The 19,468-nt window shown below is 38.3% G+C and overlaps 1 protein-coding gene across 1 annotated transcript in view; it reads right to left on the bottom strand.

Moving 5' to 3' along the window:
- Window positions 1–3,986: 3,986 nt before the first annotated feature.
- The window catches only part of TMEM260 (transmembrane protein 260), a 71,096-nt gene continuing 55,614 nt past the window's right edge, over window positions 3,987–19,468 (bottom strand). Inside the window, 5 exon segments of the mRNA XM_043472174.1 lie at window positions 3,987–6,329; window positions 10,182–10,272; window positions 11,757–11,810; window positions 13,548–13,724; window positions 18,365–18,513. Of these exon segments, the coding sequence (XP_043328109.1) occupies window positions 6,075–6,329; window positions 10,182–10,272; window positions 11,757–11,810; window positions 13,548–13,724; window positions 18,365–18,513 (726 nt within the window). The 3' untranslated portion in view covers window positions 3,987–6,074.

Here is a 19,468-nt window from a genome sequence, read left to right as displayed (position 1 = left end):
TAATCACCTTAGCCAGGCAGTCCTGCCCTCGGAAGAACTGCCTCCAGTTGAATGCGGGTAACGACATAACTCTGATTACTAAAGGAGAAATTTAAAAATTGTGTAAATACCAGTCCACATACTGAAGGAATATGCTCTAATTTTAGTGAAAAATTATGACACATTAAACAAAAACAATGCCTAACCACAAGTACTCTCTATTAAGCTCTGCATAACTGAACTGTGGTTTTTCATTTTTCCATAAGCGAAATTATTTTTGAAACTTCTTCTCACCTATTAGATTGGTTTTTAACTCTTCAAGCAAAGGAATCTAGTGTTTTGATAAATGAATCACCTTTTTTAAAAGTTAATTTTTATTGGAGTATAGCTGCTTTACAATATGGTGTTAATCATCTTCTGTTTATAAACAACCCTTTTAAAAGTTCCTGTGGCTTTTGCCAGAGTATTTTAAAAGAGCCTTTGATTTTTTTTTAATATTAACTTTTAAAAGCACTGTTAATAATAAAACAATTATAGGGAATTCCCTGGTGGTCCCGTGGTTAAGACTCTGTGCTTCTACTGCAGGGGGCCTGAGTTCGATTTCTAGTCAGAGAGCTAAAATTCTGCAAGCTGTGTGGTGCAGCCAAAAAAAATTATACAATGCTTTCCTTCCACTTTCAAAACCCATTTGAGGGAAGATACCATAACAAGATTTTAGTCCTTGCATCTTTTGCCCTATCCTCTAATCCTCTGTTGCAGTTTTTGAGTTCAAGTGTTGGAATGCCAGGGATTTCTTGGTCTCAGACAGTACACAAGGACGTGTGGTAATAAGTGATTCATTTAGGTTCCTTCACACTACAGTTTAAGGGAGAGAAAATTGAGTCTAACTTCCCAAGCATTGTTCCCTTTGTGGCTTTAGTCACACATTGGTTATTTAGTTGCTAAGTTGTGTCTGACTCTTCACAACCCCATGGACTGTAGCTCCTCAGCCTCCTTTGTCCATGGGACTTCCCAGACAAGAATACTGGAGTAGCTTGCCATTTCCTTCTCCAGGGGATCTTCCTGACCCACGGTTTGAAACTGTGTCTCCTGCATTGGCAGGCAGATTCCTTACCATGGAACCACGAGGGAAGCCCCTTTAGTCACACATACTTATGCATATAAGTGACAACCACAGATATTAAGGGTATTTCCAATGGTTCAACCATTAGGGAATATTTTATTTATATGAGAGACGTCCCCAAAAGATTTTCTTTAAAAGGTTACATTATTTTTAAAAACTCCTTAAACATTTATTTATTTGGCTGTGTTGGGTCATAGTTGCGACACTCAAGATCTTTCGTTGTGGCATGTCAGCTTTTCTAGGTGTGGCACCTGGGCTAAGTTGTCCTGCAGCATGTGGGAATCTTAGTTCCTCTACCAGGGATTGAACTTGCGTCCCCTGCATTGGAAAGTGGATTCTTAACCACTAGACTACCAGGGATTGAACTTGCGTCCCCTGCACTGGAAAGTGGATTCTTAACCACTAGACTACCAGGGAAGTCCCCAAATAACTCCACTTCAGATAACATTTCTAAAATAGGATGTGGTTATGGTTTGCATATTTTAACAAAGGACAATCTCCATTTATTAGTTTATCATATATAATATATAAAGAACTTGCCAATATAAAAATTATACTTCATCTATTCTTACCCTTTCATACTACTTATACAAATTTATAACAAATTCTAAACAACATTCTGAGTGGGTTAAAACTTAGATATGGCTTATTTCTATTTACCTTTTATTAGACCTTTGTTTAACATAAACTTCATCTAGTGGCCCCCAAAAGACTTGTGACTACTTGGGTGCTCTGTGAAGTTGGAGCACGTGGACGGCAGTGTGGTCCATTTATTTGCCTTTGCGTTCGATCTATATCTTGAAACTTTCTTAACCTTATCAACTTTTTAAAAATCATCACATTATCTATGCTATTGAAAATTAACCTTCACCAGTAACACTTGGGATCAGTGGAAAAGATCCAGGTAATTCCATTTACAGGGCAAGAATTTCAGGCTCTATGTTTACAGTTTTTGGAACCTCTACCTGTCTCTCCCCCCCATCTTTTTTTTTTGCAATATGATATAAGCTAATCTTTCCAGTACATGCAAATATATATTACATTGTTGAAGAGCAATCAGAAGTTTTTCTTCAGAAAAATCCATTTCTCAAGATATATTCCTATTAGTTTACTTTCCAATATCCAGGTAAGTACATCGTGCTATTCCTGAGGCTTTTTTTATATCTCCCATGCTGATCCAAATCAAACAGACCTTTAGAGGGTACTGACAATGACGTCTTCATTGAATATGATCGCTGCTAAGCTTCAGCTCCCTGTTTGCTCTGTAAGGCTGTGCCAAGATCTTGGCCTTTAGATGTTCCCAGAATCCCTGGAAACATTAGTTATTTGTTTCTAAGTGTAAGTCTTAGGATGGGCTTGCATCCACAACAAGATATGAGGATGAACAAAGCAGTGTCAATCTCCTACTGGGTTAGAATTTCTTTACCGTTTTACCATAGGGCTCAGAGCCAGTTAGAAGAACAGAATTTTAAGTATTACTCTACACTGGTGCTTTTACAAAATATACCAGAATTAGAATAAAAGGATTTGCTTTAATAGGATCCATTTTTTTCAATCTTTGGTATTACCTTTTTTCTTAAATATTAAAAGTATTAATATTTCTAAATTCTGAGAGATATTGATGGGAACTCTGAAAAATGACTCACGTTGTTTAACTTTCAAAATATGAATTTAAAAAACTACTCTTCATATCCTAGTCCGATGTCTTAAAGAAATCAGCAGGGTATCATACAATAATCCTAACACTCGAAAAGAGCTTTATTTAAGTATCATAAAGGCTATAAACATCCTGGTTCTATCATTAGAAAGTACTAAGAATGCAGGCAGAAATAACATTTCGCTTCTATTAGAAGACTTCAAAATAGGACACAAGTCATTGATTCCCTTCTATTTTGGCTACATTTTGAATAATAGAACAAAAGCATTAAAAAAAAAAAAAAGGATTCTTTGGAAAAACAAAGAGGAAAGTCAACAGCAAGAAGCAAGTGTACCTCCCATCAGCGGGAACAGGGCTGGGGAGGTTTGTCAGGGAACATGGAAGCCACTAGCCCCGTCTCCACTGGCCTCTGGTGTGTGCCAGCCTCAGTGCTGCGCGGGAGGGCTCTGCAGCCTGTGGAGAGGCAGACAGTGCTTCTGGCTCCAACTTGCTCCTTAGGCCAAAGTCCAGGCAGAAGTTGGCCTTGTGGGGTTCCTGTCATCCTGCCAACACATGGCACTCCAGGGACACTGCTAGGGGAATGCTGGCCAAATCCTCCATGAGAAGTCACCTCCTTCACATTCTCTTCCATGTCAGGGGTTAGACTGAAGGAAACCCCTTCTGTCAGATTTTATGGTGTTTGTGCACTAGCCCAGGAGAAGGAAGAGAAAGAAAAGAAAGCAAATGGTTTAACCTCACAAAATAGAAAGGAAAGAATTATTCAAAGTAGTTGATCTGGGAATGAAGCCCAACATCCCCAAATCTCAGCTCAGTTTGCTCTTTTTCCATTCACTGCTGGTTTTTAGAAATTTAAATAATTATGACCCCATCTACAGTGGGCCATCGTATCACTGCTTTCTCAAAGAGAGTGGTCCAAAGTCACTGTTGCACAAATACAGAATAATCTATGCACCATCTGACAACAGTCAATATGCAAAGCATATTCAGATGTATATGAGGAATCATAGTATAGACAGACATTTAAAATGCAGATATTTTTCAAAAAGAGGCCCTCATTTGCCATACTTATGGCCATAAGTAGGAAATATTACTCCAAAATAAGATGTGTAGGTAAATGATGAAATGAATATTTACATATGATTCCCTATACAGAATATAGATTTCAAAAACCAACATGATCATCTCACACACACATAGTGTCTTTTCTGAAAAAATAAAGACAGTGCATTTCCAGGGAATGAGTATATGAATTTTATTGCACTGCTTAAAAAGAAAAGTAGAAAAAAAAAGAAAAGTAGAAATCATAATCTTACATAATTCTTTCAAATGGATCCACTGAGACAACTTCTCAATGCTTCCTTAAATTTTTACACCACACTGAACTCCAACAGGTTTTTTGTTTTAAGGTAAACCAGGTTTTTGGTTCTTCCCTGTGGAGAAGTTACTTTCAAGTCAGTGAAAGTTCTTGGCCCATGATTAAAAGTCTTTGCCAATTAGTACTCAACAACTTCAATTCATTTTTTTCTGGTTCAAGATGAGTAGGAGCCTAATAAGGCTGTGATAAAAGGGCAAAAGGCACCGGGAGCCAAAAGCGGATTAATGAGCTCCTCCATTTATTTGTCTTCCTAACAGCCGAACTGTTACAACTATTGACACTCTTCAAAAGGTTCCGCTCTGAACCCTGTCCAGGCGCTGCAGGCTCCGATGGACATCTTCAAATCCAGAGAATGGAGGGGCAAGGGCTTCCCCTGTGTGGTGCCAAAACCAACAAAGCCCCATGGATCAGGTAATGAAACTTCAGCTTTTCCCCCTTTGAGATTTATTTACTGGCAGCTGACAAGGGGCAAATTCAGCTCGAATTGTGCAGTCAAGGCCCTGTCAAGCTTTTAGAGGCACCCTTGTCTTGAAGCACCTTCATGACTGGCATTTCACTCAAAAGCCCTCGGCACTGGTCCTTAACAGCTTATGACATCACAAAGGACACTCCAGACAGATGCCTACATGGCATCCTGCAGCATTTTAAAAGAGAATTAGTGGTTTTAATTATGGTCGTAGTATGAAAGGGAACCATGCAAGCTCCACAGGAGACCTTTGATCAGACCCTTTCGCTAGTACAATGCCACGGAACTGTGACTATTCCTGGTAAGGGGCCTTTTCTTGCTGAATGACTCACCAGTGATCTTTGAATGCAGACAAGCTTCTAGCCCTCCCTCTTCATTAGTGAGCATTTCTATACAGGGGCCTATATAGTGCTTGGAGTTTAGGAGCTATACAATTGGGGGGAAAAGAATCCCTACAGATTCAGGCCTCTACTTAGGAAGTGCTGAAGGACTCTGAGTGACTTTATTCATTAAAACAGGTTGCTATTAATTAACTGTCATAATAAAATAAAGAACTATTATTTGCATTTCTTACTATGTTCTCTTTAGTAATATGTATAAAAGATGCTTGTAACAGAAATGAATTTATTGAACCACTTCCCCACACCCCTGAACCTCCAATGCCCCCCTTTTTGGCAGCAGGAAGCCTCCTAATTATTGGGTCCAGATTTATGAGCCCAAATAGAAGTAAAACATGAATATAAAATTAATTAAGGAAAGACAAAATCCTTTTTACTTGCCAGTTTAAGCAACTGGAAAAAAAAAAGCAAACAACAATTAGCTTACATTTTTAGTGATTTCAGAGAATGACTGAACACAATAAAACCTTAACTTTTTTCAAAATATCATCTGGTTGGTATTTAGTTTGAAGTGTGAGATTATGTAACAACTACAGCTACTCAAAAAAAAAAAATAAAAGAAAGAAAACCAACGTCCCCCGCCCCCCATCCCCTGCACCCCAAACAGTACTCTAGCTTGAAGTGTAACAAAATTAAAAAAAATAATAAAAATTTCATTTCTGGGAGCCAGAGAACATCTTTGGTCTGGTATTAATATTTTAAGAATTTAATTTTAATACCAATCCCAATAAGCAGGGCCCTTAAGATTCATGGTTGATATTTTAAGTATATGAAGATAGTTCATTCTCTTCTAGAATTTAATCAAGCAAGTCATCTGATGAAAGGCTGTGGAAGTAGGAAGATTTTTCAAAATATTCTCACTGAAATGCTAATTCAGTAACACAGGCTAAATAGAATTTGTGGAAATAGCACATCTCAGTTTCTAACTCCGCCGTAAAACAGTTCTGTGACACCATGTTACTTATATCTGGGAGATGACTTAGTCTTCATTTTTTAATGCCATTTCTTTTCTTGGAGGAAAAACTTTTGGACTTGGGAATTTTGGAAGCTGAAAGCCGAGCTGGCTTTTTGCTGTCTCAGCCATTTTTCATATTTCTCAGACTTCGTAGTTCCTTTCTTAGGTGCTTTAGAGCAACTGAAATATCGGCCAGCTGGGGATCATTCTGGGCCTTTTGAGTGTAGAGACGGAAGTGTCTGATGGTTTCAGACAACAAGACTTCAGGGTCTGCACTTCTTTCCTGAAGGCGCAGCATCCGTTCACAGGAGATGGCGTAGTTCTTGTGCCAATTCACTGGGTGTTCCTTTTGTAAATAGACAATCTCCTTATAAAGCTGGAAGACAGCAAAAACATTGGCATTCCATTATTATCCCGTGACTTTTTTTAAAAAAAAGACTAGAAACACAGGGGAATTAATAACACAAGGAAAAAAAAATGCAAGCAGCCTACAGTAAAAATCTAATCGTTGCTAGGCCATGCAGAAAATGCAAGGAGGGTACTGTAATTGCTACAGTAGCAGGAGGCAAATGCGCTTCATATAAAACTGTTTCTGGGGTTTTTTGGATGTTGCGGAGGGAACTTTAGACACACCGTGTCAGGACAAAATGCTCTTCCTCCAGAAAGATGTTCTGGGAAAGGGATTTGGTTCTAATTCATGGAAAGCTATTTACTCAACAGGCAGAAAGGTTGAAACTCTAAATTTAGCTACTAAAGAAAAAAAAAAAAGTAGCTTTCTTTAGAAAACTGCATGGAAAAAGAACTTGAAGAAATTTCAATTTTGTCCCTCATTTTTACATAAAATTATCTCTACATTAGAAGCAACAGTATTAACAACAGCAGCAATAGAAAACCTCTAACAAATCCAGCATCCAACAGGGTGGGCACAATATAATTTAAGAGACATCCTTAAAGTGAGATGTTGAAAATCTCCAGTGTCCTAAAAATAACAATTTTCATAGTTAAAACTTTGCCCCCAGAATTTTGTTTTTCAATATCAGAGATAGTATTGATTGGATAGAATTAGAATCTTTAATACTGAGTTTTCTAGAGGAAAAAGATCAAAATTTAACAAATAAACCAAAATAAGTAGATGCAAATCTACAAAACAATATTATGCTTGCTTACTGGGGAATTTCACAACCTTCTTAGGGATTATCAAATTGAAGTCAAATCCACAGGCACTTGAGTTAACCAGTAGCCGCCACGAGAGCACAGGACAAGTAATGATGCTTTCTCCAGGGACAAGGGCTTTTTGAATTAGAACTATACTCATTACATCATTCAGCTGAAAGAGACCCAATTATATTATCTATTTCCCCAACTCCTGCTCTAGAGTAGACAAATGCATACCCAATCTTTTTCAAAATAACATCCCCATGAAAAATTGCCCAATCTGTATTTTTCATGTCATTTTGATATTTAATAACCCTTAGTCCTGAAGCTGCCTTTTAAAGCTATTATCCCCCTTGCCTTCGCTCCATAAAATAGAAAAGAGTCACCTCGTACTTTTCATAGACTTCAAAGCTCTTAAGTCAGCATTTTATCATCTTGGTAAACTTTTTCTCATAGGTCTTTTTTATTTTCTTATCTGCTGCTGCTCTTCCTGAGCCTCCCTCTGATGAGGGACATGTGTAAAATGCATGGCAGGCTGCCCTGCACAAAGTCGGTGCTCAAGAACTGCTCAGGTTCTTTTCTTAGCTGTTTTCAAAATCCTGATTAGATTTTGGAGTGCAAGATGGATGCCAGCAACTCAATAAGCACTTTCCAATGGCTCAAGAGAATAAGAGGCTCACTCATGACCTCCCTGCTACGTCTTCGGACATCAGAACAGCCATACTACCCTTTTCTAAAACACTCTGATCCTGATGTCTCATCAGCTCATTCTGGATGGCCCATTAGCCACAGGTGCTGTATCTTAAGAAGCTAACAGTCATTTTTCATCATGTGGGGACAGTATTTCCTCCTCTAAGCGTGAATCTTTGTGACATTAAGTTTAGGGGAACATAGTTTAGTTTGGGGGGACATCTTCAGTGTATCAACTGTATTTCTAAAGATTACAGATCATTCTTGCTCTCCAGTACAGCTGAACTTAATGTTCTGGGTAACTACTGAACAGGACAATGTAAATAATAACAAAAATATCTTCTACACCTAACAAGAATGTTCTCGAAAAACCTGTACGAGGAGGTGATTTGTGTTGACCCATCAAGTATTTGAGCTCCTCTGTCTTGCAAACAATGTCACACACCTGGAGACATACGTGAAGGAGATACCTATAGACTATGTTATAGACTTGTGTTCACTGAACAGAGTAATGCCTGCAGACCCAAAGGGACAATAAATCCATGAATTGGCTTTAGTGGTGGCCTAACGACTGACCATGGAACAGATCACTGATGAGAACATAAAATATTACTAAGTCTCAGATTCCTCCCAACTAAATACGACTTGTTTTTCACAGAATCACAGGGTATTAGAGATGAAATGGATCTGACATGGCCAGGATGTGAGAGATAATCTATAAAGTTTACAACCCACCTTTTTTGTGTGAAAGAAAAAATAGAAAGGTTAATTGGCCCACAGTTAACAATGAATGGTGGAGCAGGCCTTGAACCGGGACTCCCTGACTGCCAGTCAGAAAACTCCAGAACACTGCTTCCTGTATCTAGTCCCTGGCTGTCCTTGATGGGCACCTCGGAGGTGTCCACCTTCACCCCTGTGGTTTCCTGCACCACATGTGTCTGGCTGGCTTCTTCCGATCTTTCAAGATGACACTGCAGGGACATCTCCTCTGGCAGCTTTCCCTCCCTTCCAGGAGGCTGGCTCATATGCCTCTCTCTGTCCCATGGCACCTCTGCACATCTCTTGTATCTCTCACTACTAACTGAGGACTTTATCTTCCATCTCCCTCTCTGGTGTGTGCCCATTTGACAGTAGGGTCAATGCCTGATCATCTCCATCACAGTATTTGGTAGAGACTGGGTGCTCCATAAATGCTCTGTGAGTAAATGAATACATGAGTAAACCATGGACCAATAAATACACAACTGAAGGGTAAAGGCTATCACACTAATTGGACACCATGCTATTTTGACTCAGTCCCAAACAAATGCCCTGGCTGAGTAGATCCACAGCAGCCCAGAGACAGCATAAATAACTACTTGCTTAAACATACAGCTCCTGGGCTCTGGTCTCACTGGTTTTTGCCAGGATGTCTGTTTCCTATACTGTAGGCTCCAAGACTAGCTCAGAAGGTGTGGAAGAGTCCAGTGCTATAAATCACAGAAAAGCAGGGCCTTGTTAACACAGTGCTACAGCAAAGCAAGCCTCTGGTCTGTATTCTCGTTCCCATCACAGAGGACCAGCTAAGCAAGAGCCCTGGCGTGGCTGGATGTGAAGGCTGTCTGGCTTCCTGGGGTTATTCTCCATGACCCTTTATCTCTCTCATGAAATCTCAACCAGCCACGGTCCAATCGTTTCAAGTGTTGCCAGGGTCAAGACTTTTGTATAGAGGGCGACCCATCAGAACTGCTTTTTTAAAAAATAAAGCCATCATATTAGTTTCCTATTACTGTTGTAACAAATCACCACAAATGTAGTGGTTAAAACAGCTGTTAAAATAATATAAATGTATTATCATATATTTCTAGAGGCTCTAGAATCTGGTGTTTTTTTTTTTTTGCCTTTTCTAGCTTTCAGAGGCTGCCTGCACTTCCTAACCTGTGGCCCCTTCCTCCATCTTTCAGGCCAGCTACCTGGCAATCTTCAAATCTCTTTCTGACCTCTGCTTGCAATGCCACATCTCCTTCTCTGACTCTGACCTTCCTGCCTCCTTCTTCTAGGGACCCTTGTGATTATATTAGCCCCACCTGGATAATCTAGGATAATCTCCCCCCCTCAGGATCCTTAATCACATCTGCAATGTGCCCTTTGCCATGTAAGACCACATATTCACAAGTTCTGGAGATGAGGACATGGACTTCTTACATTATTTTGTCAACCACGGTCATTTACTTTAAATGTTATTTGAGAGACACATGACTATTTTTCCATTTGTATTGATTTATAATGCCAAATAAAGCTGGAAACAAAAAAGTAAAAACTCTACTGTGATACACTCTTAACATCACAAAGTCACCACTACCCTCCCACCAAATGTATTTATATATGTAAAAGTGCAACATACGTTATAGGCGTGAGTGTAGAGTTGAGCTTTCACGTTTGAAGGCAAACTTGCACTTTCTGCCAGGTTAAAGATGAAGAACGGTGTTTTCATCCTGGGAGTGGGAGGGTGTTCGCGTCAATTTCACATTCAAAGCTAAATCCGCCAAACTTTTCCATTGATAAGGATCATACAGAACCCTTTATTGTATTCTTTTCACTTCTTTCATATTCATGGAAGTTTACTCTGAACCAACAGTAACCCTCCCCCCATACCAAGACACTGCATTCTGTTCATCATCACTATTGTGCATCACCTTCCCTCCAGATGTACATATTCACTGTGCAAGAGCAGCTGGGAGGGGGAGACTTGCTGAGTCTGTCAGCACATCCCTGAAGGTACCCATCACGACAGCTCATGCCTGTGTGACCAGTTCTTCAAAGGTGCCTGGACTCTTTGACCACATGAACTCATCTAAATTGTATTCAGCACACCAATTAAATCAATACCTGCCCGAATAATGACCTGCTTTCTTCTTTTATGTGATTTCTCCCCCAGCTTTCCCACACTGTCACACTGAAGAATCATGCGAATATTTGGTATATCTTTGATTAGTCCCTCAAAGCAAGTATTTGTTCTTATAACTGGGTTGATAACTTGAAATATGCAATTTTCTGACATTTCCAAAACACTACTACAAAGACTATCTTTTTTGTAATTGTTATTTTGTCAAGAACCATATTTCTCAACAATTAAAAAAAAACCCTCTTTAAACATATTACAAAAAAAACCAAACATATTACACCCTAACTCAATTCCTGGTGCACTCAGCCCCTGGCCCAGAGTGGGCATCAGCCTATTTTTCCTGGAGGAAGTACTTCATACTTGGTACCCCTGTCTGCATCACTTAGGCCTTTTACATTTTAGGCCAAAGTCTGTTAGTGTTAGATATTTTGAATATTTTAAAATAATGGCAGGAACACAGAGAGACAAGAGCATCACCGTGAAGTGTTCATTTCACATAGGAACAGGAAAGTCCAGCATCTAGCACATGAATACTCAAAACTCTTGGACTATGTCTGTCTGCTCCACTGACAATAGGAACTGTGTCCTATTCCTATGTGTAGCCTCCAAGCCTAGCACGGTGTCTGGTCTCTAGGAAGTTTTCAATAAGTGCTTAAATAACTAACTAGCACATCACACATGGGACAGGGTGGTAATTATCAATTTCTCCTCAACAATTACGCTGACTTTGGTTTAGTGGAGGTGGGAGAGCACAGGAGTGATGAATGTTCCAGTCAGAGAGATGTGAATTTTGGACTCTACTGGTAGAGCTATGTGGCCTTGGACAAGTAACCTCTCTGCCTTCAGTTTGTTCTTTTTGTAAAATGGAGTAATAATGACTTCTCCACAGGTTGTTGTATGGATGAAATGAGATTATGCCTTAGTAACAATTAGTACAAGGCCCCAAACAAAATGATTGCTCATAAATACTATTTTTATTATCACCATGCCCCCCTGCTCCCCAAATGAAAAGTGCCACAAGCTACTTCTACTACATTAAAAATAGACTGCAAACCAAAAGTATACGTTAGTCACCTTGCTTGCCACATCTCCTCATTGGCCACAGATTCCCAGGAAGAAGGATCAAACCTGTAGTTAGAAGAAAATCGTAACATTTTCCTGCCAGCTACCTTCATTGTTATGGACATGTCATTTTTGTTTTATAATCCTACAAGGCAAATAAAATAGGTTGCATCTTGAAGTACGGATAGAGACCAAAATAACAAACTTATTCTCCTGAAATATTTGATGGTTAGGAATTTGAGGTTTTGGTAAATGTATTCTTAATCTGCATAATTAGCCCCACTGCATCACAGGAGCACACTAAAGCTCAGTGGGAAGAGGCTGGAGGCTTCTGGGGAGTCAGCTGTTCCCGAGAGCTGTCAGGGGGGCAATGGGGTGAGGGTGAGGCCTGGGCCCCCTCTGTGGGCACAGCTGAAAGCCATAGAGCTGTGAGGAGAGGGGACTCCTGGCTTTGATAAATCACTGTTGGAGCTAGGATGCTGCTCAAAGAGCCCTAGCTAAACCATTTGCCGATTTTTCCCACTTAATTAAAATTTTTCTTAGCAAGTATCTACTTTGACAGAATGGAGGCAGTGAGTGACGCTGTGTATCTGCACTGTCATCAGCTGTCTGGAGAACAGGGGATTTCCCAGCTTTTCCTCACAATGGTCACAGAGTACTTTGATATACAGCTACTTATCCAGCTCTGGCTGGAGCATAGCAGTGGGGTCTGTTTGCTCATATTGACTCAGAAAACTTCAGTAGCATTTGTTTCTATGATTTTGAGTGTTGCTCTTGAATTATAGGCTTCCCTGATATCTCAGTTGGTAAAGAATCTGCCTGCAATGCAGGAGACCCCGGTTTGATTCCTGAGTCAGGAAGATCCTCTGAAGAAGGGATAGGCTACCCACTCCAGTAGTCTTGGGCTTCCTTTGTGGCTCAGCTGGTAAAGAATCTGCCTGCAATGTGGGAGACCTGGGTTTGATCCCTGGGTTGGGAAGATTCTCTGGAGAAGGGAACGGCTACCCACTTGAATTATAAGCAGTAATTATCTAATATTTGCATAATTCATAATTTAGTTCAAAAATTAGGCAATAGAGAGCCCTATCTTCAGATGGTGACTCATTTTCCACATGGGAGAGAGTCAACTATAGGTAGAGATGCTTCCAGGAAGACTAATCAAAACAACAGAACAAGGCTAACAACAAACAACTATGAAGAAAAAGTTACTTAAACCCCAGTCTTCCTACAGAGAAGCGATCTGCCGTTCTTTTTTTTTCTTTCTTATTTTGACCACACCATGTGGCAGGTGGGATCTTAGTTCTCTGACCAGGAATGGAACCTGAGCCCTTTGCTGTGGAAGTGGGGAGTCTTAATCACTGGACCATCAGGGAAGTCCCTGATCTGCCATTCTTGAAGAAAACAAAAGTGACAAGTTTATGTGGGTGGAAACTATTAGGGACAACAGAGTGAGTTTTAAAGCTCTGCTTCAGTTAATGAATCTCCTCCACTTTTAGGGTCTGAGACACAGGATGATGGACCATGTAGCATTATAAGAGTGGACGTGGATGGTGGCACATATCTAGCTATGTGGTACCCGCTTAACCATCACTGCCTTTCCTCCACCTCTCCATTGTCCTTCAAGCCTGAGGACAAGAAATATATGTTCTCCTTCTCTATCACGATACTCTGTGGGCAGCAAATAGCAATATTAGCTACTAATAAAAAAACAAAACAAAAAAAATGAAAGTCATTTCAAAATTTAGTAAGTTTTTTAGGCAACAAAACAGCTATACACTGACGGGAAACAACTGCTCTCCATACCTTCCATAGTCTTCAGTCCAGTTATAGATATTTCTCGTAAGTTTAATCCACTCCTCAGGGTTGAATACAATCTCTGAAGAAACTAATTTGTCACAAGAACCCCATGGCCAAAGTGAATAGTTTGTTTTCCAGGTTGGGTCGCCTTCGTGAATTCCTATGCAAACAAATGTTTCTTTTCTATTGAAGAAAGAAAAATATGTACTATCAGCTTAAAGTTCTAAATGCCAAATACATATAATTCAGGAAGGGTCATTTTTGACTCTAAACCTCAGTTACCAATAAACCATTTGTGAACACTTTGGTTTCTTTAAACCTCTGCCAATAGATTGCTTTAAATTTATATTAGTGGGGAAAAAAGCTGTCTGGGGATTGAAGGGAAGCACACAGACATAAATGATAAAACCTACCTGTTTGTGACATGGTAAGAAATCAGGCGGGGACAAACACAAGGAAAGAGTCTGTGGTTCTGTCTCATGTGTAAATATACATATTATTTGATACCTTCTAAATTTTATAGGTGGAAACATGTCTTTATATTAGTAATACTACTAATACTAGTAGTCTTTCTGTCCTCCAATTTCCATTGCATTTTACTTTTAATTTCTTTTAGCATCATTTTATTGAACCTACTATTTTCATTTACAAATCCTTCTTGAGTAGCCCAGAAGCATCCTGAGGATAGGCTCTTTATCTCTAAATTAATTCTGAAATTTAAACATGGAACAACTATCTGAAGACTCTGAACAGTAAATGGTAGAAAGAAGATTGAGGGAAGAAAGCAGAATTCTGAGTTCCACCAAATCCGTGGTGAGTTTACTCCTTTTCGTCTTCCAGGATTACCTGGCCTGAACTCAAAGGAAGCCTGAAACCCAAAACACATACCAAGTGAGAACAAAGAGATCTCAAGAGAAGCCTTCCCCTTGCTTTTTCCCGAGTCCAAGGAGCAGGAAAAGGAACTTGTAAGGGTTGGAAGAGCAGAGGAAATCCCCAGAACTTTTCCCCTTCTCTGCTTCCCCGGGCACCAGACAACACCGTGCCATCAGCAGAAGCAGCAGCATGGGGCAGCTGGGCGGGTTCCCGAAACGCTGCGCAAGTGGACGCTTCTCGCTAACCAGAGGAGCTGGGCTTCCAAGAATTGGGAGCAAATCCCCATTACTCCCCCTCTGGATGGGCTTCATATAATTTTAGAAAGACAGAACGTGTGTCAATGAACTTGAAGCTAGATCAAGAGAAATTGTATAATTTAAACAAAGAGGAAAAAATATTGAAAGTATAGAGTCTTAGGTACCTGTGGAACAATATCAAAAGGTCTAACACGGGAATCATCAGAATCCCAGAAGAAGAGAAAAAAGGTGGAGCAGGAAAAGTACTTAAAGAAATAACATCAGAAAACATCCAACTTTTGTGAAAGACATAATCTTTCAGATTCACGAAACTTAGTAAATCCCAAGCAGGTTGAACTCAAAGAAATTCATGCCCAGATACATCATAATCAAATTGCTTAAAACTAAAGACAAAAGATCTTGAAAGCAGTCAAAGAAAAACAACACATTTCACACAAGGGAAACAATGATTTGAATAAATGCAAGATTTCTCAACAGAAGCCATGAATGGCAAAAGGATATAAAATAACACTGTTAAAGTGGTGAGAGAAAAAAGAACTATCCAACCCAGAATTCCATATCCAGAAATATCCTTCAAAAATGAAGATGAAATAAAGACATTTTTGGGTAAAGAAAGACTAAGAGAATTCACTGCTAACAGTCTTGCTCTGAAATAAATACTAAAGGACTAACTTCAGAAGGGAGAAAAATGATACAAGATGGAAAGCTGGAATACCAGGATTGAAGGAAGAGCAACAGATTTGGTAAATATCTGAACAAATATCTAAGACTACTTTTTCTCTTAATTTTCTCTTAAATTAAAAAACATATGTTGAAAACAAAAATTATCACATGTCTAATATAACATGTTTGACAACACAATCAAAAGTGGAGTAAAGGAACTTACATGCCACTAAGATTTCTACAGTTCACTTGAAGTAGTAAATTGGTTTAGTCACTAAGTGATGTCCGACTCTTGTGACCCATGGACTATTGCCCGCCAGGCTTCTCTGTCCGTGGGGTTTTCCAGGCAAGAGTACTGGAGTGGTTTGTCATTTCCTTCTCCAAAAGTAGTAAACAGATTGTGAAAGTTAAATATGTCTATATACTGTAATTCTAAGATCAACCACTGAAAAAATTTACCAAGAGACACAGTAACATAGAATGCTAAAAAAAATCAAGTTATCCAAAAGAAAGCAGGAAGGGAAACAGTGGAATGAAAAACAGAAAACAGTAATAAAATGATAGATGTATATCTAAAACATGTCAATATTTACATTCAATGCAAATGGCCTGGATATAAATGAAATTATAGACAAATTGTCAGAATGGATAATAAAACAAGAGTCAAATATGTGCTGTCTACAAGAAACCCACTTTAAACATGACATAGGTGGCTAAAAGCAAAAGGAAGAAAAAAAAGATATGCCATGAAAAAACTAATCAAATTAAAACCAGTCAAAAACCCCAGAAGTATTTTTTTTTTGTAAATACAGAAAAAGGTGTAAATGCAATTAAATGAAGAAAGAATAAATGTTTCGAACAAATGATATTAGGACAAAATAACATTCACAGGCAAAAATATCTTTGTTCTAAGCAACCCCCTTGCAAAAATTAACTCAAAAGTGATTTTTGATCTGAAATATAAAACATAAAACTGTAAAACGCTTAGAAGAAAACATGAGATAATCTTTGTGACCTGGCATTAGGCAAGAGTTGTTTGACAGGAGATCAAAAAGTATGATCCATAAAAGAGAAATATGATAATTGGATTTCATCAAAATAAAAGAAAATTACCTGCAAAAGACACTTTGAAGAGAACAAAAAGACTGTGAGAAAATATCACATATTTAATAAAAGATTTGAATCTAGAATATACACAGAACTCTTAAAACTCAATAGTAAGAAAACAATCCAATAAATCCAATAATCCCACTCCTAGGTATGAAAACATATTCATACACAAACCTGTACATGAATGTTTATAGCAGCTCTATTCACAAATAACTGGAAACAACCCAAATGTCCTTGAATAGATGAATGGATAAACTGCAGTACATCCATACAAAGGAATACTAATCAGTAACAAAAAGGAATAAACTATTGATACACAACAATAACTTGGAAGGATCTCAGAGGCATCTTGCTAAGTAAGGTATGCTAGTATCAAAAAGTCACATACTTTATGAGTCCATTTATTTGACATTCTGGAAAAGGTAAAACTATAGTAACAGAGGTGGTGAGGGTTAGGGGTCTGGGGACAGTACAACAACAAAGGAGCAGCAAAAGGGAGCTTCTGGGGTCATGGATTTGTTCTGTATCCTAACTGTTCCTACCCACTTGGCAAATTCTTTCTTAGTCTTTGAGTCTCCAAATTTCATCCAAACCAGTATTATCATGCTTACCAGTTAATACTATAACTTATCTGTTTCACATTTAAGGCATCACTTGACATCTGTCTCAAAGATGGTAACAGCAGGGATCACACCCATCCATCTACAGCTAGTACAGCTGTTGGGACATTTTGAATACCCAATATTTATTAAATAAACATTTAATGAATGCCCCTCGGCAGAATTAATTGCTTCCTCATCCATGGTCCCAGAACATTTGGCTTATACTGTCAATTAAGTCATCGATTTAGTAAGCACACATTGAACATTTACTGTGTCTCACACTTTACAAGGCTTTGTTAGTACAGAGCTTACACCACTATGGTCAACTGTATTCATATCTATGTATATATACTAGACTGTAGTCTACTTAAATCTGGAACTGAGTCTCACTTTATTGCCTAATACAAACTGGTACATAGTAGGTTCAATTAATGTTTACGAGGTTAAATTAAATAAACTGCACCAAAAATGCTTATTAGGAGATGTTGTTAATATTTTATTCCAAAATAGAGCAATTAATTATTACTCTCACAGCACATTTGTACCTATTACCTTCATATTACTTCATGAGCCACAGTAAACTTCAGGCTCTGAACACCAAAGTACCACTTCATTTTGTTCTTAGTAAGGGACAGTTTAACTTTGGAATTTACAAAAATTTCTGAAATCCCCTTTATAAGAGAATAGAAATTATGAAATAAGTTTTCTTCTTCAGGCTCTGGACAATCCCCAGCATTTCACGGACAGGAAAAATATTCAACAGTATACCACTGAAGGAGTTATTTATTCTTGACCTTAACTATGAATAATTTTATGTTCTGAAGTATAGAATTCACAATTCTCATATGTTATCTCAGTCAGCATAACTGTAGGTGTTTTTCTTATTTATAAAAATGCCTTATCCTTTAGAAAAAAATCCTTAAGCTATTTTTATATAGTGATTATTCCTGGAAAACATTTGCATTAAACTTAAAAGGGGGCCATGGTGTTGATCAGGGGGAAACTATAATTGCTTGCGATCTACCTGCAATGATTTCAAGTAGGCAGGCACATCTCCAATTTCTCTGAATTGTACTAAGATCTTATTTGCTATTCTTGCTAATCTGTCTTTATTTTTCCTTTACCCAGAACAATAACATTTATTTCTGCCTGGCCTCATTTATGCACAGATATTCAATTTAATTACAAAGATAATCTCACCGGTGACAGGGAAATAGGTGTAGAAAATTGGTCTTTTGGATGAAGCACAGCTGCTACATAAACAATTTTAGAAAAGCTTAAGATTTTAGAAAAGCTATTATATGAAAAGAATGCTTACTGTTTATTTACTTCAAGAAAATGATAAAGATTAAATGTGACCATTCCACTAGGTAATATTCCTTCCACAGGATTCCAACGGTTCCCAGGAAACTTGACGCCTGGTAAATGCTTTGCCATCTTGGGTAAATACCACTCGTAAGTCATCATCTGCCAGAAAGATAACATGTGATATCATGTTTTTAATATGTTTTTTAAAAAAGAACCAAGTTTATCAAGGACGATGAAGAAGTTACCAAATGTGGAGTTACTCATTAAATATAAACATAATTGAAAAACACACACAAATGCAACCAAGGTATGTGCCACTATTCTTCTAATGACTCGGCCCTTAGATTTTATGTCTTAAGTTATAATTATCAGCTATCAATAAAATCAGCACCGAGTTTATGACCAGAAGGACCTACTGTTCTTATACCTCGGGAGTGTACTGAACTTTCAGAACCAGCTTAAGCATCACTTCCTCTAGGATGCCCTCCCCCGTTTTCACAGCAGAACAAGATGCTCCTGTAGCACTATGTACCTACCTTGATTATAGCTTCTAGCCTATTCCTCACTAGACTGAGAGCTCTTACAGGAAAGAGACTGTATCTTATCACCTCATTGCCTCTGCACCTAGCACAATGCCTGGCACAGAATAGTTCCCCAACTATGTTTGCTGAAGCTGAAAGGTCTTTTTGATGGCCAGACTAGACAACCTAGGCAAAATAAAGAGGTGTGTCATAACTCTGTTCTTTCATTCATTTATTCAGAAAACAAAAACAAGTAGTGCTTGACCTATAGTGAAGAAGATATAATCCCTGCCCTTGAGAAGTTCAATCATATAACCTAGGCCTCAAAGTTAAAAACCCCTTGGCTAAATAATCTGAATTTATTAATAACTCCAAATTAATTACATGTCCTTACATATTCTTTTGGTTAAAATAAATCATTAGTATTACAATTTTTTTCTTAATCCTATACTTAATATATACTTCATTCTACAATTTTATATGTACAGATTTAATTTTTTAAAGAAGACTTCATTCAAGTTTGGATATTATCACTTGAGCAATTATGTTTATGTTTTACTTGTCTCTACAAATCATTTAACTAAAAGTGACAA

The sequence above is a fragment of the Cervus canadensis genome, chromosome 6 (genome assembly GCF_019320065.1).
Source record: "Cervus canadensis isolate Bull #8, Minnesota chromosome 6, ASM1932006v1, whole genome shotgun sequence".
NCBI lineage: Eukaryota > Metazoa > Chordata > Mammalia > Artiodactyla > Cervidae > Cervus > Cervus canadensis.
The sequence above is the reverse complement of the archived record's forward strand: the minus strand, read 5'-3'. Positions and strand labels throughout refer to the sequence as shown.